General features: G+C 35.1%; 1 protein-coding gene across 1 annotated transcript in view; it reads right to left on the bottom strand.

Annotated features, from left to right (window-relative positions):
* ADAM32 (ADAM metallopeptidase domain 32) overlaps positions 1–26,647 on the bottom strand; it is a 160,519-nt gene that overhangs the window by 122,986 nt on the left and 10,886 nt on the right. The window contains exons 3-7 of the mRNA XM_043893833.1: positions 21,661–21,722; positions 17,235–17,310; positions 14,189–14,265; positions 12,706–12,883; positions 972–1,040 (exon numbers count right to left, since the gene is read on the bottom strand). Of these exons, the coding sequence (XP_043749768.1) occupies positions 972–1,040; positions 12,706–12,883; positions 14,189–14,265; positions 17,235–17,310; positions 21,661–21,722 (462 nt within the window). The remainder of the gene's footprint in view (positions 1–971; positions 1,041–12,705; positions 12,884–14,188; positions 14,266–17,234; positions 17,311–21,660; positions 21,723–26,647) is intronic.

Genomic DNA, 26,647 nt, shown 5'->3' with positions numbered 1-26,647 from the left:
GCGCCTGACATGCTGTGGTTCATGGGGTTGCAGAGTTAGACACAACTGAGCGACTGAACTGAACTAAATCTTGAAATAATTTTCATAAACCAAAATATTCCCTGGAAATTTAGTCATCTTTACCAGAAATATCTCAACTTTCTCCTTTTTCCTTTTGCTCTTTTCCCTAATACTCATTTAATAAGTATTTTAATATCCTCCCTAAATCTCTCCTGTCTCAAACTCTCAACTCACTTCCTGACAAGCTCTATAATCCTACAAATAGAATTGGAAATCAGTATGATTCACATTCTCTGTGGTTTTCCACAGATGTGATAATCAAATATTTCAGGAAAAAAATCTAGAAAAAAAGTCTTATCCCTGTTTTCCGAAATCTTTGAAGTATGGGAGAAATAAAGCAACATTTTACTGAAAACAAACTGAGTTATCACCTCAAGAGTTTGAAGTTCAGAGGTCCTCAAATTGTTTATGGGAATAAGTAATCTAGGGGAGCATTTAGACTAGACTCAATCAGCTGCATGAATAAAACCATTAAAAAATCTTGATACTTTAATGTTAGCAGTTATCATAAATTTATACCATCATTATTTCTGTGCCAGTAAATATCTTATTAGCCAAACATTTTCTAGATTACATGCTGTTCTTCAAGTACCCTAAAACAAGAATTAAAGCTTAAAAAATTTCACTAAAAATATCACCATTAAAAATTTTGTGCACTGAGAGAGACTCTAAAGTTGTGAACTATCAGAAAAATAATAATAAAACCATTTTGTTATGCAGGTTTATTACATAAAGATTTCAAATAAAACATTTCTGATAGAACTAGTGCAATTTTGAATATTTGGTTCTTCACTGTTCTCTGGGAGTGACATGGAAGTAAGAAGACTGGAATATTTAAGTTCCTTTCTAGCTAGGGATAATCATACATTCATATCAAATGTTCAAGTGTAAAGAAAAAGTAAAACACATACCAAAGCTTTGTCTACCACGATATGCATTTCTAGATAAAGGGGAATTAAATCTGAAACAGTTGATTCTGGCTAGAAAAAAGAACAACAGTATTTAAAGACTTGAAAACTTTCACAACTTGTTTATTCTAAACTTTTTCAATATTTACACCCTTATTTAATCATAGTTGAAATATATACATATATATATATATACTTAAATTATAAGACAATGTTTTGATATACTTATGCAATGTGAAATAACCACCACAATCATGCTAATTAACATATCCACTCTCATATAGTTACCATTTTCTTTTTTCGTGTGTGTGTGTGTGTGCGTGTGTGTGTGTGTGTGGTAAGAGCACATAAGATCAACCCTCTCAGAAAATTTAAATTTTACAATACAATATTGCTAACTACAGTTATGCTACTGTTCATTAAATTTCCAGAACTTACTCATTTGCATAGATCAAACTTTATACCCTTTGACCAACATTTCCCTGTTTCTGTTGGTCTGAACCTCTGACAAATACAACTGTACTGTGTCTATGGGTTTGACTATTGTAGATTCCACATAAAAGTGAGATGTAGTATTTGTCTTCCTGTGCCTTGCTTATTTTACTAACATAATGTCCTCAGTTCAGTTCAGTCATTCAGTCATGTCTGACTCTTTGCTACTCCATGGGTTGCAGCATGCCAGGCTTCCCTGTCCATCACCAACTCCCAGAGCTTGCTCAAATTCATGTCCATTGCGTCGGTGATGCCATCCAACTATCTCATCCTCTGATGTCCCCTTCTCCTGCCTTCAATTTTTTCCAGCATCAGGGTCTTTTCCAATGAGTCTACTCTTTGCATCAGGTGGCCAAACTATTGAGTTTCAGCTTCAAAATCAGTCCTACCAATGAATGTTCAGGATTGATTGACTTTTAGATTGAGTGGTTTGATCTCCCTGCTGTCCAAGGGACTCTCAAGAGCCTTCTCCAACACCACAGTTCAAAGCATCAGTTCTTCAGCACTCCACTTTCTTTATGGTCCAACTCTCACAACCAAACAAGACTACTGGAAAAACCATAGCTTTGACTAGATGGACTTTGTCAGCAAAGTAATATCTCTACTTTTTAATATACTGCCTAGGTTGGTCATAGCTTTTCTTCCAAGGATCAAGCATCTTTTAATTTCATGGCTGCAGCCACCATCTGCAGTGATTTTGGAGTCCAAGAAAATAAAGTCTCTCACTGTTTCCATTGTTTCCCCATCTATTTGCCATGAAGTGATGGGACTGGATGCCATGATCTTCGTTTACATTCTGTTATATTGATAAATGTATATAACAATTTATTTAATCATTATTTATCCAGATACTCAGATTGGTTCATATTTTTGCTACTGCAAATAATGCTTCAGTGAACACAGGTGTGCATATATGTTTTCAAGTTAGTGCATTTGTCTTCTACTAAGAAGAATTATGATTTCAGGTCTTATATTCAAGTCTTTAATCCATTTTGAGTTTATTTTGTGTATTGTATAAAACAGTGATCCATTCATTCTTTTGTATGTCACTGTCCAGTTTTCCTAATACCATTTATTGAAAAGTCTGTCCTTTCTCCATCATATATTTTTGGTTCCTCTGTCATAAATTTACTAACCGTATCTATTTGGGTTTATTTCTGTCTGTTGGGTTTATTGATAGTCTGCTCCACTGATCTTTTAATGTCAATATAATATTATTTTAATTAATATAGCTTTGTAATACAGTTTGAAATCAGAGAGTCTGAAGACTCCAGTTTTGTTTCCTTTCTCAAGATTGCTTTGTTATTTGGTGTTTGTAGTTCCAAACAAATTTAAGGATTATTTTCCTGTTTCTTTGAAAAACACCATGGGAATTTTAGAGGGATTGCACTGAATATGTAGATTGCTTTGGGTAGTAAGGAAATTTTAACAACCTTGATTCTCCCAATCCATGAGCATGGACTATCTTTCCATTTGTTTCGGTCTTCTTCAATTTCTTTCATCTGTATCTTGTAATTTTCAATATAGAGTTTTTCACTTCCTTGGTTAAATTTATTCCTAGGTATTATATTATTTTTGATGTATTGTAAATGGGATTATTTCTACTTTTGACAGTTTATTAGTGGTGTATAGAAACACAACAGATTTCTGTACATTTGTTTTGTATCCTGCAAATTTACTGAATTCATTTATTAGTTCCAACAGTTTTTCTGTTATGGAGGCCTCTTAGATAATCATCAAGGCTGCAGCCTGACAGGCAGACTTCTAATTACATGCACATCTATTGGCTAAGTGTAATGTTTTCCAGACACTTCAGAGGGTGAGTGCTATCTTCGAGTACTCCAAAGCACATAATTTTAATGTCAAAGGTTACGTAGAAGGACAATGCTAAGAGCCACAAGAGAAAATGTTTTACATACAAGGAAACTACTATAAGACTATTAGCAATTTTTCAACAAAAAACTCTGCAGGCCAGAAAATAGCACAATATATTCAGAATACTAGAAAAAAATTCTAACTATCTCTTCTTCAACTCTGAATGATAAAGCTTCCAAGTTTTATAGACAAGCAAAGATAAAAGAGTTCATCAACATTAAACCAGTCTGACAAGAAATTTTAAAGGGACTTATTTTAGTTGAAAAGAAAGTGTGCTAATTAGTGATAAGAAAATAACTTTGAAACAATGACGATAAAAAGATAACATATTAAAACATTTGAGATACAATTAAAACGGAAGAAAAATTGTAATATAAATGCCTAACTTAACTTTATACCTGAAGAAACTGGATAAACAGGAGCAAACTAAAACCATATCTACCCAAAGGATGAAATATGAAATAGAAATTAGAGAACAGGGCTTTTTATCAAGATGGAAGAGTAAATAGATCCTGAGCTCACCTCCTCCCACAATCACATCAAAGTCACAACTATCTTCAGAACAACCATGCATGAAAAAGATTGGAACTTATCAGAAAGGATCTTCTAAACTAAAGATATCAAGAAGGAACCAAAGAGACAGGTAGGAGAGCAAACTCGCAAAATAATGAAACTTCATAACTCCCAGAACGGCAACCTACAAACTGGAAACTAATTATACTACACAGATTATCCCACAGGAATAAGAGTTCTTGAGCCCCATGTCAAGCTCTCTAGTCTGGGAAGCAGCACTAGAAGTCCAGCACTGGGAAGATGAGCCCCTTCAAAGCATTTTGCTTTGAAGGCCAGTGGGGCTTAATTTCAGGGTCTTCACAGGACTAGGGGATAAATAGATGTCAGTCCCAAGAGCACACACAAAATCTTATGTGCACTAGGACCCAGGGCAAAAGAATATGAAAGATGCCTAAACTAGACCCACCTACTGATCCTGGAGAGTCTCAATAAGCAGGGGATGGCTACAGCTCATGCTGGTGATATATCACTGATAGTAGGCGTGTTTGGAAACATTCAACCGTGTGAACACTGCTCCTAGTGGCTGCAATCTTGACACATTAGCACCAAGACCTACTTAAGACCTGGAATGCATATGACATCTCCTACAGAAGACCACTTCTCCAAAGTTGAGAAATGTAACTAACCTACCACATACATAAAAACACAAACAGCAATTTAGACTTTTTTTTAAATGAAGCAGCAAAAAAATACATTCCAGTAGAAGGAACAAGATAAAATTTCAAAAGAACTAAGTGAAGTAGAAATAGACAACCCACCCAAGAAAGAGGACAGAGGAATGACTATAACATGACCAAAGAAGTGAGGAGGACAATAGATGCACAGAGCAAGAAGTTAGAAGTTCTTAACAAAGAGGTAAAAAAATAAAGAAAGAAAGAATAACCAGAGATGAAGAATATAGTAATGGAAATGAAATTACATTAAAGGAATTTATAGCACATTAAAATGTTAGAGGAATTGATCAGTGAGCTGGAAGAGAGTAGGGGAACTCACTGGTGATGACCAGAAAGAAAAAAAGAATGAAAAGAAATGAGGACAGTTTAAAAGATCTCTGGGGAAATACCAAGAACACTAATATTCACATTATAGGGGTCCCAGAAGATCACAGAGAGAAAAAGCCTGACAAAATGTTTGAAAAAAATAATAGCTGAAAACTTCTGAAAGCTGAAGAATGAAACAGTGAAGCACAAAGACTATCATACAGGATTAACCCAAAAAGGAACAAACCAAGACATGTTATAATCAAAATGGAAAAAAATGAACATAAAGAGAAAACAGTAAAAGCCGCAAGAGGAAAAAAATCAACTAATATAAGAGCACTCCCATAAGGCTATCAGCTGATTTTTCAGCAGAAACTCTTCAGGCCAGGAAAAAATTGGCACCATATATTTAATGTGATAAAAAGGAAAAAGCTAAAACTAAGAGTATCCTACCAAGCAAGACTTTCATTCAGATTTGATGGTGAAATCGAAGGGTTTACAGACAAGTAAAAATGAAAAGAAATCAGCACAATCAAACCAGTTTTACAACAAATGGTACAGGAACTTTTCTAGACAAAAAAAATAAAAGGCTACAACTAGAAATAAGAAAATTACAAAACAACCTCATCGGCAAAGGCAAACATACATTAAAGGTAGGAACTCATCCATACACTAAGTAACTGGGAAGGTTAAAAGACAAAAGTAAAATCATCTGCATCAACAAAGAGCAGTTAAGAGATACACAAAACAATCAAATGTAAAAATGTGATACTGAAAACAGTAATTGTGAGACGAGAGTACAAATGCAAGTTTATTTAAATGCATTTAAAATTAAGGTATCGGCAACATGAAATAATCACATATATACACAGACCTCATGTTACCTCCAATACTTTGGCCACCTGATGCGAAGAACTGACTCATCAGAAAAGACCCTGATGCTGGGAAAGACTGAAGGCAGGCGGAGAAGGGGATGACAGAGGATGCGATGCTTGGATGGCATCACCGACGCGATGGACATGCGTTTGAGCAAGCTCTGGTTGGTGACAGACAGGGAAGCCTGGTGTGCTATAGTCCATGGGGTCACAAAGAGTCAGACACGACTGAGCAACTGGACTAACTGACCTACAGACAAAACTCTATCATAGATACACATACAAAAAAGAAAACAAGTTCTGAACATACAACTAAAAACATTCAACAGTCATCAAGACACAAGAGGAGAGTGCAAAAGAGGAAAAAGGGAAAAAAGATTTGCAAAACAAATCCAAAAACAATTAACAAAATGGCAACAGGAACATTAATATTGATAATTATCTTAAATGCAAAGAAATTAAGTGTTCTAACCAAAACACATACAGCAATTGAATAGATACAAACACAAGACCTTTCTAAGTGCTGTTTACAAGAGTCTTGCTTCAGAGCTAGAGAGACACACAAACTGAAAGTGAGGGGATTGAAAAAAATATTCCACTAATGGAAATCAAAAGAAAGCTTGAATAGCTATATTTATATCAGATGAAATAGACCTACTTAGAAACAGACTTAGAGTAAAAACTGTTACAGGGAACCAAAAAAAGGACACTACATAATAATCAAGGGATCAATATAGTAAGAAGATATAAAATTATAAATATACATGCACCTAACATAGGAGCACCTCAATATATGACAAATATTAACAAATATAAAAGGAGAAATCAACTGTAACACAAGAGTAGTAGGGAACTTCAACACCCCACTTACATCAATAGACAGATCATCCAGACAGAAAATCAATAGGGAAACACAAGCCTTAAATCACGCAACAGACCAAATGAACCTAACTGATATATAGAGAGAGCATTCCATATAAAGAGCATAATACATGTTCTTTTCAAGTGCATATGGAACATTCTACAGGATAGATCACATGGTATGCCACAAAACAAGCCTCAGTAATTCAAAGTAACAGGCATCTTTTCTGACCACGGTTCAATAAGAGTAGAAATCAACTACAAGAAAAACACTACAAAAACAAAAACACATAGAAGGTAAACAGTATGCTGCTAAATAACCAATGGATCACCGAAGAGATCAAAGAGAAAAATCAAAATGTATGCAGAGACAAATGAAAACACAAGGATATAAAAAGAGACAAATGAAAATGAAAACATAAGGATCCAAAACCTGTAGAATGCAGCAAAAGTAGTTCTAAGAAGCCAGTTTATAGCAATGCAAGCTTACCTCAGGAAACAAGAAAAATCTCAAATAAACAACAGAATATTACACCTAAAGCAACTAGAGAAAGAAGACTATATAAAATCCAAAGTTAGGGTAAGGAAAGAATTCATAAAGATCAGAGCAAAATAAATGAAATAGAAAGTGAAACTAAAAGCTGACTCTTTGAAAAGATAAACAAAATTGATAAACCTTTAGCCAGACTCATTAAGAAAAAAGGGAGAGTGTCCAAATGAACAAAATCAGAAATTAAAAAAGAGAAGTTACAATTGACACCAGAGAAATACAAAGGATCATAAGAGACTACTAAGAGCAATTAAACATCAATAAAATAGGAAGCCTAAAAAAAAATAATTAGAAAGGCACAATCTTCCAAGACTAAACCAGGAAGAAACAGAAAATATAAACTGAACAATCATAAGTATTAAAATTAAATCAGCAATTTTAAAACTCCAAACAAAAGCATCAATGTTCATCAGTGATATTGGCCTGTAATTTTCTTTTACTGTATCTCTACTTGGTTTTAGTATCAGGGTGATGGCGGCCTCATAGAATGAGTTTGGAAGTGTTCTTTCCTTTGCAATTTTTTGGAATAGTTTCAGAAGGATAGGTGTTAACTCTTCACTAAATGTTTGATAGAATTATCCTGTGAAGTCAGCTGATCCCAGACTTCTGTTTCTGGCCACACAATGCAGCATATGGTATCTTAGTTCCCTGACCAGGGGTTGAACCTACATCCCCTGCACAGAAAGCAAGGAGTCTTAACCACTAGACCACCATGGAACATTGATGCAAAAATCCTCAACAAAACACCTGCAAATCAAATCCAATGATATATTAAAAGAATCATACATCATGATCAAGTGAGATTTACTCCAGGGAGACTGACGAGTTTTCAATATCTGCAAATCAAACAGTGTGATATACGACATTAACAAACTGAAGATAAAAACTTATGATCATCTCATTAGATGTAGAAAAGGGTTTTGATACAATTCAACATAGATTTATGATTTAAAGAAAATTCTCCAGAAATTGAGCATAGAGAATCTTTTCTACCTCAACATAATAAAGACCATATATGACAAATGGCTCAGACAATAAAGCATCTGACTACAATGCAGGAGACCCAGGTTCAATCCCTGAGTCGGGAATATCTCCTGGAGAAGGAAATGGCAACCCACTCCAGTATTCTTGCCTGGAAAATCCCATGGACAGAGGAGCCTTGTAGGCTACAGCCCATGGGGTCGCAAAGAGTTGGACATGACTGAGCAATTTCACTATGACAAATCCACAGCTACCATACATTCAGTGGTGAAAAGCTGGACACACTCCCTGTAGGATCAGGAACAAGAGAAAGATGCCCACTCATACCACTTATATTCAACATGATTTTGGAAGTCTTGGTCACAGCAATCAGAGAACAAAAAAAAATAAAAGTAACCTAACTTTGAAGAGAAGAAGTAAAACTGTCACTGTCTGCAGATGACATGTTACTATTCATAGAAAATCCTAAAGACACTACCAGAAAACTATTAGAGCTCATGAATGAATTTTGTAAAATTATAATATACAAAATTAATACACAGAAATCTGTTGCATTTTATATACTAACAACAAACGATTAGGAAAGAAATTAAGGCAACAGTCCTATTTACTACCACATGAAAAAGAATAAAATACCTAAGAATAAACCTACCTGAGAAGTCAAAAGACCTGTATTCCAAAAATTTTAAGATGCCAATGAAAGAAATTGAAGACAGAACAAACAGATGGAAAGATATACCATGTTCTTACACTGGGAGAATCAATATTGTCAAAATGAACATATTGCCTGAGGCAATCTACAGATTCAATACAATCCCTATGAAATAACCAAAGGCATTTTACACAGAATTACAACAAAAAATTTTTAATCCATATGGAAACACAAAAGATCCCAAGTAGACAAAACAATATTGAGAAAGAAAAACAGAGCTGGAGGAAATCACACTGTCCTCAGGTTATACTACAAAGTTACATAATCAAAACAGTATGATACTGGTACAAAAACAGACACACAGATTAATGGAACAGAATAGAAAATCCCCCCAAAAAAAGAAAACCCAGAAATAAACCCATGCACTTATGGTCAATTAATCTGGGACAATGGAAGCAAGAATACAAGACAGAGAAAAGACAGTCTCTTCAATAAGCGGTGCCAGGAAAACTGGACAGCTGCATGTAAAACAATGAAATTAGAACATTCTCTAACAACACATACAAAAATAAACTTACAGTGGATTAAAGACCTAAATGTAAGACTGGGTACTATAACACTCCTAGAGCAAAACACAGGCATGACACTCTTTGACACAAATCAAAGCAACATCTTTTTGTAGCCATTTATTAGAGTAATGGAAATAAAAACAAAAATATACAATTGGGACCTAATCAAACTTCTAAGATTATGAATTTTTAAATGGCAAAGGAAACAATAAACAAAACAAAAAGACAACCTATGAAATGGGAAAAATATTTGTAAACAATGAAACCAACAAGGGATTAATTTCTAAAATGTACTAATAGCTCATAGAGAGCAAAAGTAACAAAAACAACTCAATCAAAAAATGGGAAGAAGACCTATATAGGCCTTTCTCCAACGAAGACATAAAGATCACCAACAGGCACATGAAAAGATGATCAACATCCTAATTGAAATGCAAATCAAAACTGAAAAGCAGTACAACCTCACACTGGTCAGAATGGCCATCCTTAAAAAGTCTACAAATAACAAATTCTGGAGCGGGTATGGAGAAAAGAGAACCCTCTTACACTGTTGCTGGGAATGTAAACTGATACAGCCACTATGGAGAACAAACAGTATGGAGATTCCTTTAAAAAGTAAAAACAGAGTTACCAAATGATCCAGCAAATTCCACTCCTCAGCATATATCCACAAAAGATAAAAACTCTAATAATTCAAAAAGATATACGCACCCCAGTGTTCACTGCAGCACTATTTACAATAGCCAAGACATGGAAGCAACCTAAATATCCATAAACAGATGAATGGATAAAGAAGATGTGTTATATGTATATAAAGCAATATTAGTCATCCCAAAAAAAAGAATGAAATAATGTCATTTGCAACAACATGGATGGATGTAGGGATTATCACCTTAAGTAAAGTAAGTCAGAGAAAGACAAATATCACATGATATCATTTATATATGGATCTAAAAAAAGTGATGAACTTATTTACAAAACAAATTTATTCACAGACATAGAAAACAAACTTATGGTTAACAAAGGGGAATGAAGGGGTCGGATAAATTAGGAGTTTAGGATCAATATATACTCATTACTATACATAAAATAAACAGACAGCAAGGTCCTTGCTGTAGAACAGGGAAGTATATTCAATTCTTCTAATAACCTATAATGGAAAAGAATCTGAAAAAGAATATACATACATACATATATATATATATATATATATATATATATATATATATATATAACTGAATCACTTTGCTGTACCCTTGAATCTATTTCAACATTGTAAATGAACTATACTCCAATAAAAATTTTAAAAACTGAAAAAACTACCACTATCCAGCAATTCCACTTCTGGGTCTTTATCCCAAGGAAACAAAAATCACCATCTTGAAGAGATAATCTGCACCCCCATGTTCAGTGCAGTATTATTTAGAATAGCCAATAGCCAATGAAAATAACCTAAATGTCCATCAATTGATGAATGGATAAAGAAAGTTGGTGCATGCATACATACACACATAAACACACACACACACAAAGGAATGTTACTGGCCATTAAAAAGAAGGAAACCTTGCCATTGCACCAACATGATTGGACCTCAAGAGCATTTTGCTAAAGGAAATGTCAGACAAAGAAAGACAAATACCATATGATCTCACTTATATGTGGAATCTTAGGGAAGAAAACAAATACAAAATACCAGACTCATAGGTACAGAAAAAAGGTTGGTGGTTGCCAGAGGTGGGTTCTGTGAAGTGGAATAAATGGGTGAAGGTGATCAAAAAGTACAAACTTCCATTACAAGATAAATAAGTTCTGGAAATAGAATATACATCATGGTGATTATAATTAACAATACTTCAATGTATATTTGAAAGTTTCTAAGAGAATTAATTTTAAAAGGTCTCACCACAAGAAAAAAAATTGTACACTATGTGCTGTGATGGATGTTAACTATATTGTGGTGATCATTTCAGAATATAAATATCAAATTATGATGCTGTATACCTTATACCAATACAATGCCAATTATATCTCAATAAAACTGGAAGAAAATTTTTAAGTAAAAATAGCTTTTAAAATAGAGCTACATGTTCTAGATTATTTAAAAAGCACAACCAAAGACAGAATGTCCCACTATACAAAAATACAGTAAAAAAGGCTCTGACAGAATTTGGCCAGAACACCAACAATGTCCACCATACTGATTAATCTAAGCCATTATAAATTACTCTCCTAAATTCTTAGAAGGAAAATAAAATTGTTCATATTTAGTAAATAAAATTTCATTTTAAAATATATGTGTGTGTGTGATAGCATTGAGCACCTTGGCACTCCATGTACATTTCATTGTACATTTCAGACCTGTATTATTTTGGATATAGTATTAGAAGCTATAACAGAGACACAAGATAATAATGGATTAAACAAGTTGGAGTTTATTTCTCTCTTCTCTGAAGAGGCATGGTGATTTAGTCTTATAAATTCCTCAGGAGCAAGGCTCATTCTACCTTACTGCTCCGCTATGTACACTATCACTGTGGACTATGTACACTATCACCTTGTGGACTATGATGTACCAATATGTTCACACTGCAGCCAGCAAGAAAGGGCAAAAGAGAAGAGGATAAGCATTCTTCCTTTAGAACTCTATCTAGACGTGACACGTTACATCTGTCACATGTCAGTATCTATAGCTTTGTCACAAAATTGTACCTAGGTGCAAGAGAGGTTGAGAAATGTAGTTTAATTTTTACACGTTTGGCTAAATTCTGATGAGTTTGGTCTATTTTAAAAACTGACAGAAGCCAAGGAGAACATGTATTGTGAACACTGCCATATACTTCTTGTATAAACTATGCATATTAATGCCACTTTTCCTTGGCAAAAATATTTTCTCTTTCATAATTACTTTTGTGAGGACCAAAACATACAGCTATACAGGTGAACAATTTACATTGGCCATACATGGCATTCAACTTATGAAATTTTAATTATACCTATAATTTAATTAATGCTGATTTCTTGGTTACAAATGCAGACTTCATAAATATTTGATTAATTGATAATTTCCAAGAATACAGAGATAAAAGCAGGAAGTGAGTTTTTAACATTTATGTTGAATATGCACTAATATGCACAGTTTATAAAAAGTAAATGATTGTTGCAAAGAGAAAAAGGTAATGTATGGTTCAAAGGAAATTGTTGAGGCTAAGAAAAGGTGAGAATGTTAAAGAAAAGTAGCTACAGCTTTCTAACGGGCTAATAAATTTCTTTTAAAAATAAATAGAAACAATAACTGCCTTGAAAGAGTAATGAAACATACACAACTCACTTTTTCACTTATAAAAATGTTATAGTCCATTGGGTTTTGTTCTGTGTCTTGGTTATTTTCAGGAAGAACTGCAAATTCATTCTTTTCATTCCCTAATTTGTAAAGAAGATGCTGAAATTCAACTGCAGATTCCAGAGGCTCAATTCCATAAGAAACATTTTCAAACTGCAATATTCCTCTGTAAAATTAAGGACAAAAATTTACTGCTTTTAATTCTACTTTATAATTCTATCATTAATTCTATATTATAAAACTCTGACAGAATTTCAAAAAGAGGAGGAGGAAGGAAAGAGGGGAAGGAGAAAAGGAAAAGAGAAGATACAGAATGTTTTTGGGCTTTGTATTTTGTCCCACACTTTTTGTATTTCGGAGATGACTCTGAAGAGACCAAAAATAAAAATTTTCCCAATTCCAAAAACTAACTACTCATCTAATTTTTTTATAGTTATAAACATAGTTGAAATTATTAAATCAGAAATTACATAATCAGTTGCTTAGGTATGCAGCACTACTGTGTATACAGCATTACTGTGATCAAGTCATTCCCCTGTTCTCCAAGTCAGTGACTTAATGAAAGCAATAGCATATAGAAATCTGTAAAAATTTTGATCTGGTTTGCACTATAGTGATCACATTGCTTGTATAACAAAAGGATACATAATGAGCAATTTTATCCATAAAAATAAAATTTAGCAGTAATTACAAGGCATTTATGAATTTTATGTACATAATCTGAATAAGAAATTTAAAGTAATAAAGAGTAAACAACTTTTCTAAGTATTCTTCCCTAAATATAGGTAACAGTTCTAGTGACTATTCTCTAAAAACCAAATTTCAGAATTCCATGTAAAAAGCACCAAGTAAAATTCGTTTGTGAAAACAAGGATCCTACACTACAAAAATGAAGATGAAGAACGTCCTGACAGAATGGAAAGCCCTCCCAGCACTAAGAAGGAAACTTTATAATTCTTAGAGAGTTTAAGACAGTGATATTACTAGAAAAAATGACTAAGTACTATAATAATTATTATTTGTTTATATAGAAGTGCTTCCTCTCTCTGAAGATGATTTCCCGTGTGAAAAGGGCATGCTTCGTTTATATCTCCAAACACTATGCTAGTAACTGGTACAAAAATATTTGCTGAAAAAAAAGCTACCCAGAACTTAGCTCCTCCAATTTGTTGTAGTCAAACATGTTCATCTCTCATTTCCACAATAAAGAAAAAGAGCAAGGACACCAGGAAATTTAAACTTTCAAGGAAGTTAGACAAGTCTCTGGTCTGTCCGGGAGTTGAGGAGAAATAAGAGAAGAAACATATTCAGAGGAATGTATCATTCAGTGATATGATGGGAATATCCACATGGGAGTATTCTCCACATGGAAATCCTCCACCAGCTCCACACTTAGAATAAACTAACCAGTTCACTGCAGCCAAATATCACAACTATGGTGTTTGCATATCAAGGACAAAAAATACATAACCTCAGTCCAGAGCACGTGCTAAGTGTGACAAAAGAATTCGGATATCCTTCAATATATCCTTGGTAGTAGCATTGAGCCTATGAGGGAGAAAGTAAAGTGGTTACCTAGGAGTTGACAAAACTTTCTAATGATTTCTTAACTTTTTATACTTAAAACTTTCTGAATACTTTTCATAGGCTCTATACTGTTTATATCATTGTGAATAAAAATACATTCAGAAAAAAAGTCTCCTCAGGTTTGCCACTTTCACTATATTAATGCCTTTTTTCAGATCAATGCTTGGGATTATTATTTTACACCCTGTTTCCAAAGTTTTATATCATATTTTAGGTAAAATTATTTTCCAAAATACAAATTTAGGTCATCAATAAAAAGACAAAGATTGTGAATCTGGATTTTCTTTAAATTCTGACAGTCTGCTATAAAGAGATGTCTAAAATTTAAGGTCACAAAAAAAAATTGAAGATCTAGAAAAAGATATACCACACCAACACAAACCAAAAGGGTAACTCTGAAGCAATATTAATATTGGAAATGTAGACTTTAAGGCAAGAAGCATTAATAGCGATAAAGAGGGATGTTTCTTAATGATAAGAGTTTCAATTCACCAGGAAGATATAAATATTCCAAATTTGCATTTACTTAATAACATAGCTTCAAAATGTAAAAAGTCAAAAATGAAATAATAATAAAAATAAATGCATAATCATACTAAAGATTCAGTTATACATACATACATATAAATGTACTCTTTTTCAGATCCTTTTCCATTACAAGTTATTACATGACATTGAATATACTGTGCTATACAGTAGATCCTTGTCATTTATCTATTTTATAAATAATCACATGTACATATTAATCCCTAAGTCCTAATTTATCTCCCCCTCCATCATCCTTTCTGGTAATCACAAGTTTTATTTTTCTATGTCTGTGAGTCTATTTCTATTTTGTAAATAATTTCACTTATATCATTTTTTAGATTCCACATGTAAGTGATAGCACATGATATTTGCTTTTCTCCATCTTTTTTCACTTAACATATAAATCCCCAGGTCCATCTTTGTTGCTGCAAATGGCATTACATCATTCTTTTTTATGGCTGAGTAACATCACACTTTCTTTTTTAAAAACACATAACATTTACAGAAATGAAACCATATTCTGGGCCATGAAACACAACCATAAACTTTAAAGGACTGAAATCACACCAAATTCAGTCTCTGACCACAGAGAGTTCTTATTAATGCACTCTTTTATGTTAGAAGTAAGGCGAGCAAGAAGGAGCAATATAAGGAAATTAATGGTCCTTTCCAATTAGAAGTAATATATATCAATAATATTCAACAAATTTTTATTATATGCTATGTGATAGGCATTTTTCTAGGCACTAGGGAGGCATCATTGAATAAAACAGACCAAAAGCTCTGGTCAAATGAAGATTATATTGCACTAAGGAAACAATAAATAAAGTATGTGATACATCATATATTGATAACCACTATGGAGAAAAACAAAAGAGGAGAGATAAAAGAGTATGAAGATTAAGAGTGCAATTTAAAATAGGGATTGGACTCCCCTGGTGGTCCAATAGTAAAGAAATCTGCCTGCCAATGCAGGACACATGGGTTTGATCCCTGGTCCACATGATTCCAGCAAGATTCCACATGCTGCAGGGCAACTAGGTCCATATGCCACAACTACTGAAGCACCTGCACCCTAGAGCCCATGCTCAGCAACAAGAAAAACCACCACAATGAGAAGCCCACCCACTGCAACTAGAGAGCAGCCCCCACTAGCCGCAAATAGAGAAAGCCCACTTGCAGCAATGAGTGGCCAAAATTAAAAAAAAAAAAAAAGGAAAACCTTTTTTAAAATCTTAAATCTGGACTAGTCAAGGACTAATTGGATGGTTTTGAGCAAAGAAGTGAAGAAAATGAGGCAAAGAAACATTATATCTTGGGAAAGAGCAGACATCTGGATCAGAGGAGAGAGAGAAAAGTTCTTGAAAGGAGAACATGTCTTGTATGTTTAAAGAACAGCAAGGAAGCCAATGCAACTTGAACAGAATTACCAACGTAAAGAGTAACAGGAAATGAGGTCACAGAGGTAAAGAGGATCAGACTGTGTAAAGCCTGCTGCTGCTGCTGCTGCTAGGTCACTTCAGTCGTGTCTGACTCTGTGTGACCCCATAGACAGCAGCCCGCCAGGCTCCCCCTTCCCTGGGATTTTCCAGGCAAGAGTACTGGAGTGGGGTGCCACTGCCTTTTCCGGTGTAAAGCCTGCAGGATACTAAAATGATTTTCACCATTTCACCCTATTTAAGGTTTTTTATTTATTTTTATTTTTGGCTGTGCTGGGTCTTTGTTGCTGCATGTGGGCTTTCTCTTGTTGGTTTTCACTTTGTGAACAATAACTCATCCCATGAAGGCTTCTGAGTAGAGAAGCAACAAGATCTGACCAGGTTGGTCTTTTTTCTTTTTTTGATCTGACCAGGCTTTATTAATAGGATTCATCTGGTTGTCACGTTGAGACCTGACCCAGGGAATGAGCAAAGTGTGGAAGCAGGGAGATTATTCAGGAAGTTATCACAATAACCCAAACTAGATAATGATGTTTATTTGAAAAACAGTGGTATCAGCAGACAGAGTCAGAGGAAGAAGGTGGGTTCTAAGTACATAATTTGAAAGGTAGAAGCAATAGGATTCATCGACAGATGAGACAGGAGTAAAACAAAAGAAAAAGATTTCAATCTACGATTTTGGGTTCAATAATATTTGTGCTTGTTTTTACTAGTATTTCATTTCTATTCATTTATTCAACAAAATATAAACTAATTAAATTGTGCTGCAGAGTAGAATATACTAAGTCAATCTAGTTCGTCTTTAATTTATCAAGACTTCAAGAAACCCTAACAATGGGTAAAATGAGGCATACATAGGTCACTTTACATATATCCTCTGTGAATAAGGTATTCTATATTAGGAAAGTATCCAGTATAAAAAAGGTTTTAAAAAATCTTTAAAACATATAATTTAAATCTTACCTGAATATTTGAAGAATGAGAATTCATAGATCCTTGATTATACATATAAACCATGAAATTATTTGCTAAAAAAAATCTGGATATAAAAAAGAGTGAGAGAATTTTAAGTTATTCTTTTTGAAAAAATATAAAGCAGCAATCAGCAAACTTAGCACCCTCAAAGCCAAATCTGACCCATCTCTGTGTTTGTAAATAAAATTTATTTGCATATAGCTATACCCATTCACTTACATATGGTTCATGGTAGCTTTCATGATACAACAGCAAAAATGAGTCATTTTGACAGAGCTATTATGCTCTTCAAAACCCTAAAATACTTACTATCTGGGTCTTTAGAGAAAAAGACTGCCAATTCCTGACAAAGGTAGTATTTTCTTTCGAACTGTGTGTAATTTTTGTTCAAAGTAATATGCATTTACTCAAAACAATATTTCCCATCTTATTATACTCCTTTAAAAAATAAGGAAAACAAACTATAAGACAAAAGAAAAGCATTTTAAAGTTTACAAAGAAACGAAATGGGTGTAGGATTATAAGAGTTTTTTATTCTTTCTCAATTTTACTATCATGAATATATATTACTATAATGAAGTGGAAGAGCATCCTGTAACAGTCACAGTTCAGCCTTCTCTGGTATCACTCGTTGTCCGCACTATGCTATTTTACTTATGCTTCCTCTCCTGGTGCTCACTTCTCAATCCAATGTAATGTAACTAGACCACCCAGAGTAGCTTCTGCTGAGAATCCTCCATTAAAACGGATGCCATATAATGACCCCCTCATTGTCAAATCCAAAAAGAAAAAGCAGTTTGAGTCAAATAAAACTATCTGATGCACTTCACACTACTGACTATACTCCCCTTCTTTAAACCATCTGCTCTTCAACTTCAATCATACCATTTACCCCTGATTTTTCCTCATATCACCTTGTCTACTTGTGAAGTCCCTTCATTTGGATCCTTATTTCTTCACTTAAATGTTTCCCTGGCATTCATTTTCTGGTTGTTTTTCCCTCTCATCATTAATGTTTACCCCCACCTCCTTATCTTGTTCATTTCCGGTGCCTCAGTTCAGTTCACTCGCTCAGTCGTGTCGGACTCTTCGCGACCCCATGAACCGCCGCACGCCAGACCTCCCTGTCCATCACCAACTCCCGGAGTCCGCCCAAACCCACGTTCATCGAGTCAATGATGTCATCCAGCCGTCTCATCCTGCGTCATCCCCTTCTCCTCCTGCCGTCAATCTTTCCCAGCATCAGGGTCTTTTCCAAAGAGTCAGCTCTTCACATCAGGTGGCCAAAGTACTGGAGTTTCAGGTTCAACATCAGGTCTTCCAATGAACATCCAGGACTGATCTCCTTTAGAACGGACGGGTTGGATCTCCTTGCAGTCCAAGGGATTCTCAAGAGTCTTCTCCAACACCACACTTCAAAAGCATCAATTCTTCAGCACTCAGCCTTCTTTATAGTCCAACTCTCACATCCATACATGACCACTGGAAAAACCATAGCCTTGACTAGACGGACCTTTGTTGACAAAGTAATGTCTCTGCTTTTTAATATGCTGTCTAGGTTGGTCATAACTTTTCTCCCAAGGAGTAGGCATCTTGTAATTTCAGGGCTGCAAGCACCATCTGCAGTGATTCTGGAGCCAAGAAAAATATAGTCAGCCACTTTTTCCACTGTTTCCCCATTTATTTGCCATGAAGTGATGGGACCAGATGCCATGATCTTAGCTTTCTGAATGTTGAGCTTTAAGCCAACTTTTTCACTCTCCTCTTTCACTTTCATCAAGAGGCTCTTTAGTTCTTCTTCACTTTCTGCCATAAGGGTGGTATCATCTGCATATCTGAGGTTACTGATATTTCTCCCAGCAATCAATTCCAGCTTGTGCTTCCTCCAGCCCAGCATTTCTCATGATGTACTCTGCATATAAGTTAAATAAGCAGGGTGACAATATATAGCCTTGATGTACTCCTTTTCCTATTTGGAACAAATCTGTTGTTCCGTGTCCAGTTCTAGCTAATATATATATTAAATAAAAAAAAGATGGCTCTGAAACCTACACTTCTCTCCCGTGACCTAAAATAAATATAAGGGGCTATTCAAGGTCTTCTGTGATTTCATACAAATTTTACGATTATCTGTTCTAGTTCCTGAAAAATGCTTGAGTATTTTGATAGAATTGGACTGAAACAGTAGACTGCCTTGGTTAGTAGAATGGACTTTTAACAATATCAATTCTTCCAGTGTGTAAGCATGGTGTACATTTCCATTTATTTGCATTCTCTTCCATTTCTTTATCAATGTCTTAGAGTTTTCAGAGTACAGGTCTTCACCTCCCTTCATTAAATTTATTCCCAGGTATTTTTTTTTCTTTGTGATACAATTGTAAATGGGATTTTTTTTAATTTATTTTTCTGATATTTCATTATTAGTGCATAGAAATGCAATAGATCTACACATTAATTTTGTATCCTGTAATTTTACTGAATTCATTTATTAGTTCTAATAGTTTTTTGGTGGCATCTCTAGGGTTTTCTGTGGTATCATGCCATTTGCAAATAGTGACTATTATAGTTCTCCCCTTCTGATCTGGATGTATATTGTTGTTCTGTTCCTAAGTCATGTCCGACTCTTTCCATCCCCATGAACTGCAGCATTCTGGGCTTCTCTGTCATTCACTATCTCCTGGAGTTTGCTCAAACTCATGTCCACTGACTTGGTGATGCCACTCAACCATTTCATCTTCTGTCACCACCTTCTCCTCCTGCCCTCAATCTTTCCCAGCATCAGTGTCTTTTCCAGTGAGTTGGCTTTTTGCATTAGGTGGCTAAAGTACTGGAGCTTCAGCTTCAGTATCAGTCCTTCCAATGAATACTCAGGGTTGATTTCTTTCAGAAAATTATTTCTTTTTAATTGCTATGATTAGGACTTCCAATACTATGATGAACAAACGCAGTGAGAGCAGGCATCTTTGTCTTACTTCTAGCCTTAGAGAAAAAAGCTTTTAGCTTTTCATCATTGAGTATGATGTTAGCTGCGGGTTTGTAAAAATGGCCTTTAGCATATAAGTGAAGGGGATTAAGAGATATGAACTACCAGTTATAATACTGTATATAGTTTGTAATCTATAAAAATATATAGTCACTACATTGTACACCTGAAACTAATAAGATATTGTAAGACAACTATACTTCAACCAATCAATCAATCAGCCTTACTGCCACTGGACATTTCTCCTGTATATCCTCTGACACAGACCTGTCCTCTTCCTTCACTGCCCCATCAAATCTCTGCTACCATTGTGTCCAATATCTAATTTTTTTCTGCCACCTCAGTTATATCTCATAAAAAAACTCTTACACATTCACAATTATGCTTCTTATTATATCTCATATAACTTTTGTAATAGCTTCATAATTGTCATACCATCCTAATTATTATGCAGGCAATTTCCAAAAATAGAGTATACACATGCTCGATCCATTTCCCAGGCTCCAACCCCTTTATTTCTTACTGTTGCTTATAGTTCGGATAATACATTCAAATGCAGTATGCATTCTCTTTTATGCACCTGAGAAGCTCTTTAAGTTGTCATTTACTATTCTTCCCTTCTCTCTAAAGGAGTAGGTTAACTCTTCTTTTACTCAATGCCATTCTTTGACATCTATAATACAATGAATCATTGTTTATATTTCTCTCTTTAAGAAACTTCCTGTCAGCCAAAATACTTCATTTTTTCTTTACTTTTTTCTCTGCCAAACATTTCTGGAAAAGGCATTTTCACTTAAAACTCTCAGTTTCTCACAATTCAGCTCTCCTTAATACCACATAGTCTAGTTCTACACCCAAAATTTAACTGAAATCAACCTCTTGAAAGTAACAAATTGCTTCCAAGCCAGTATTTCTCAACTGGTTTTCCATCAAAGAATTAAACCCTATATAAAGTTATTTAAATTATTTTCACAGTATTCTTAGGGACAGTATGTAGCTGTTACTTTTTTCCATAAACTATTCACCAGCTCCCACAGTACTGTATGATCTAATTTCTTATACTAAATCCCTTATTTCATATTCTTGGTGGTGAGCCTGCCTCCCTGATCAAACCCTAACTGATACAGTTACAGACTTACTTCTTTCTTATTACATCCTGCCCTGATCATATAGATCCTGCTTGCTCTCCTAACTTAAGATCATACAGATTAATCTTCAGATGAATTCTTACTCTTCCTGTTCCTAGCCTCCCTATTCACTAAAGACTACTTGAGGCTTTAGGACCAAAAAATTAATTCACAGGAAGCATTTGTTCATCTGAGACAACTAAACATTTTAATAACTACATTACTTTTAATATTCTATTTTTATCATAAGCAAATGAATTCATATAAGTTAAATTAAGTCTAAAAATAAAAAATAAAAAGTTACCTTTGCTTAAGGTGCACAGTATACGGTTTCTCATCTATTGAAATACTATAGGATACCTGTTCCTAGAGAATCCAGAACAACTGAGAGTAAAGACAAATGTAACAGAAGAGGTAAAACAACAATTTTATATTGACTAATCCTTCCAAATAATGCTTTAAAAGTCTGACTATGTGTGATTTAAAATTTGCAATAATATATCAAAATTTTTAACATTTATTACATAATCTATTCTTACTATTTCCACAAAATTAGTCCACTATAAGGAGTCATAAAGCACTAGAAACCTATATGTAACTGAATTTTAAACTCTTTTAAAAGAAGAGACTATGTGCCATGTCATAACATCTATTCAATTGCATCACTCGGATATTAAGGTAAAATTAACTTACTCCACTAAGCACAAATGTCATTTATTTTAACCATTTTCCTGAAATGTATGCCCTATTTCCTATATTTTTAAGCAGATTTTTAAACAACATTTGGCATAGATTTTTTTACTCCAACTCTACTAGTCTCAAGTTAAAACATGGCAGTGAGTTGCAATATCAGTTTGTCAGTGAATCTAAGAGATGAGACTCTCTCAAAAAGAGAACACGTGAAAAGCAAGAGTTAGAATATCATTAAAAAGAAAACTCAGTAAAAACTAAAAAGACATAAATACCAAAACATAGGATCAGTGAAAATAATAAACAACCAGAAGACAATACAAATTTTTAAAAAATAATAATAATAAGGCAAGCTGTTAAAAGGTCTAGTAAATGGTTGAAAATCATTATATAAGATATTAATTTTAGGGGAAACTGAATGAACTTATATGGGAATTCAAGGTAGTATCTTTGCAATTTTTGAAACTCTAAAATCATGCCAAAATTTTTAAAGTTTTTTTTTTAAGTAAGACCAGAAAGAAGCAAAACAAGTATATGTCAGATAAAAGGCAGAAATACCAAACATAAGATCCTGACACTGAAGCAGCAGCATGTCCTAGCTTTAAAATCTTGGACCTGGAGGAATCAACCTGCCTGACTTCAGGCTCTACTACAAAGCCACAGTCATCAAGACAGTATGGTACTGGCACAAAGACAGAAATATAGATCAATGGAACAAAATAGAAAGCCCAGAGATAAATTCACACACCTGTGGACACCTTATCTTTGACAAAGGAGGCAAGAATATACAATGGAAAAGAGACAATCTCTTTAACAAGTGGTGCTGGGAAAACTGGCCAACCACTTGTAAAAGGATGAAACTAGAACACTTTCTAACACCATACATAAAAATAAACTCAAAATGGATTACAGGTCTAAAAATAAGACCAGAAACTATAAAACTCCTAGAGGAAAACATAGGCAAAACACTTCTGACATAAATCACAGCAGGATCCTCTATGACCCACCTCCCAGAGTAATGGAAATAAAAACAAAAATAAACAAATGGGACCTAACTAAACTTAAAAGCTTTTGCACAACAAAGGAAACTATAAGCAAGGTGAAAAGACAGCCTTCAGAATAGGAGAAAATAATAGCAAATGAAGCAACTGACAAAGAATTAATCTCAAAAATATACAAGCAAATCCTGCAGCTCAATTCCAGAAAAATAAATGACCCAATCAAAAAATGGGTCAAAGAACTAAACAGACATTTCTCCAAAGAAGACATAGAAATGGCTAACAAACACATCAAAAGATGCCCAACATCGCTCATTATCAAAGAAATGCAAATCAAAACCACAATGAGGTACCATCTCACGCCAGTCAGAATGGCTGCTATCCAAAAGTCTACAAGCAATAAATGCTGGAGAGGGTGTGGAGAAAAGGGAACCCTCTTACACTGTTGGTGGGAATGCAAACTAGTACAGCCACTATGGAGAACAGTGTGGAGATTCCTTAAAAAACTGGAAATAGAAGTGCCATATGACCCAGCAATCCCACTTCTGGGCATATACACTGAGGAAACGAGAATTGAAAGAGACACGTGTACCCCAATGTTCATCACAGCACTGTTTACAATAGCCAGGACATGGAAGCAACCTAGATGCCCATCAGCAGACGAATGGATAAGAAAGCTGTGGTACATATATACAATGGAATATTACTCAGTCATTAAAAAGAATGCATTTGAACCAGTTCTAATGAGGTAGATGAAACTGGAGCCTATTATACAGAGGGAAGTAAGTCAGAATAAAAAACACCAATACAGTATACTAACGCATATATATGGAATTTAGAAAGATGATAATGATAACCTGATACAAGACAGCAAAAGAGACACAGATGCATACAGCAGTGTTTTGGACTCTGGGAGAAGGCGATGGTGGGATGATTTGAGAGAATAGCATTGAAACATGTATATTATCATATGTGAAACAGATCACCAGTTCAGGTTCGATGCATGAGACAAGGTGCTAACGGCTGGTGCACTGGGATGACCCTGAGGGATGCGATGGGGAGGGAGGTGGGAGGGGGGATTCAGAATGGAGAATACATGTACACCCATGGCTGACTCATGTCAATGTGTGGCAAAACCCACTACAATATTTTAAAGTAATTCAGTTCAGTTCAGTCGCTCAGTCGTGTCCGACTCTTTGCGACCCCATGGATCACAGCACGCCACGCCTCCCTGCCCATCACCAACTCCCGGAGTTTACTCAAACTCGTGTCCATCAAGTTGGTGATGCCATGCAGCCATCTCATCCTGTCATCCCCTTCTCCTCCTGCCCCCAATCCCTCCCAGCATCAGGGTTTTTTCCAATGAGTCAACTTTTCGCATGAGGTGGCCAAAGTATTGGAGTTTCAGCTTCAACATCAGTCCTTCCAATGAACATCCAGGACTGATCTCCTTTAGGATAGACTGGTTGGATCTCCTTGCAGTCCAAGGGACTCTCAAGAGTCTTCAGCAGCACAGTTCAAAAGCATCAATGCTTCTGTGCTCACCTTTCTTTATAGTCCAACTCTCACATCCATACATGACCACTGGAAAAACCATAGCCTTGACTAGACGGACCTTTGTTGACAAAGTAATGTCTCTGCTTTTTAATATGCTGTCTAGGTTGGTCATAACTTTTCTCCCAAGGAGTAGGCATCTTGTAATTTCAGGGCTGCAAGCACCATCTGCAGTGATTCTGGAGCCAAGAAAAATATAGTCAGCCATTGTTTCCACTGTTTCCCCATCTATTTGCCATGAAGTGATGGGACCAGATGCCATGATCTTAGTTTTCTGAATGTTGAGCTTTAAACCAACTTTTTCACTCTCCTCTTTCACTTTCATCAAGAGGCTCTTTAGTTCTTCTTCACTTTCTGCCATAAGGGTGGTATCATCTGCATATCTGAGGTTATTGATACTTCTCCCAGCAATCTTAATTCCAGCTTGTGCTTCCTCCAGCCCAGCGTTTCTCATGATGTACTCTGCATATAAGTTAAATAAGCAGGGTGACAACATACAGCCTTGACGTACTCCTTTTCCTATTTGGAACCAATCTGTTCTTCCATGTCCAGTTCTAACTTTTGCTTCCTGACCTGCACACAGGTTTCTCAAAAGGCAGGTCAGGTGGTCTGGTATTCCCATCTCCTTCAGAATTTTCCACAGTTTATTGTGATCCACACAGTCAAAGGATTTGGAATAGTCAATAAAGCAGAAATAGATGTTTTTCTGGAACTCTCTTGCTTTTTCGATGATCCAACAGATGTTGGCAATTTGATCTCTGGTTCCTTTGCCTTTTCTAAAACCAGCTTGCACATCTGGAAGTTCATAGTTCACGTACTGCCGAAGCCTGGCTTGGAGAATTTTAAGCGTTACTTTATTAGCGTGTGAGAGTGCAATTGTGCGGTAGTTTGAGCATTCTTTGGGATTGCCTTTCTTTGGGATTGGAATGAAAACTGACCTTTTCCAGTCCTGTGGCCACTGCTGAATTTCCCAAATTTGCTGGCATATTGAGTGCAGCACTTTCACAGCATCATCTTTCAGGATTTGAAATAACTTAACTGGAATTCCATCACCTCTACTAGCTTTGTTTGTAGTGATGCTTCCTAAGGCCCACTTGACTTCACATTCCAGGATGTCTCACTCTAGGTGAGTGTGAGTGATCACACCATCGTGATTATCTGGGTTGTAAAGATCTTTTTTGTACAGTTCTTCTGTGTATTCTTTCTACCTCTTAGTATCTTCTGCTTCTGTTAGGTTTCTACAGTTTGTGTCCTTTATTGAGCCCATCTTTGCATGAAATGTTCTCTTGGTATCTCTAATTATCTTGAAGAGATCTCTAGTCTTTCCAATTCTATTGTTTTCCTCTATTTCTTTCTTATCTCTCCTTGGTATTCTTTGGAACTCTGCATTCAAATGGGTATATCTTTCCTTTTCTCCTTTGCTTAACAAAAATAAGCTATCATTTCACTCTTGGCTATCATCAAAAAATCTACAAATAACAAACATTGGCAAGGATGTGGAGGAAAGGCAATCCTTGTTACTGTTGATGGGAAAGTAAACTGGTGCACATACTATGGAACACAATTGGAGGTCCCTCAAAAAACTAAAAATAGAACTACCATATGATCCAGCAATTCCATTCCAAGGTATATACCGGGGAAACAAAAAAAAATTAATTTGAAAGAATACACACACCCCAGTGTTCACAGCAGCAGAATTTACAATAGCCAAGGCACGGAAACAATACAAATGCCCATCAAAAGATAACTGGGTTGAGAAGATGTGGTATATCAATACAATGAGATATAACCCATCCATAAAAAAGAAATGAATTTCTGCTATTTGCAGCCATAAGGATGAACCTAGAGAATATTATGCTTATGAGATGTCTGAAAAAGACAAATACTTATGATATCACTTATATGTGAAATCTTAAAAAATACAAATGAATGCATATGCAAAACAGAAGCAGACTCACAAACAGAATCACAGGCTTGTAGTCCCCAAAGGTCAAGGGAAACAGGGAGGGGCAAATCAGGGATATGGGATTAATAGATAAGATAGATAAC

Source organism: Cervus elaphus, chromosome 32 (genome assembly GCF_910594005.1).
Source record: "Cervus elaphus chromosome 32, mCerEla1.1, whole genome shotgun sequence".
Taxonomy (NCBI): Eukaryota; Metazoa; Chordata; class Mammalia; order Artiodactyla; family Cervidae; genus Cervus; species Cervus elaphus.
This window is presented reverse-complemented; position numbering and strand designations above follow the sequence as displayed.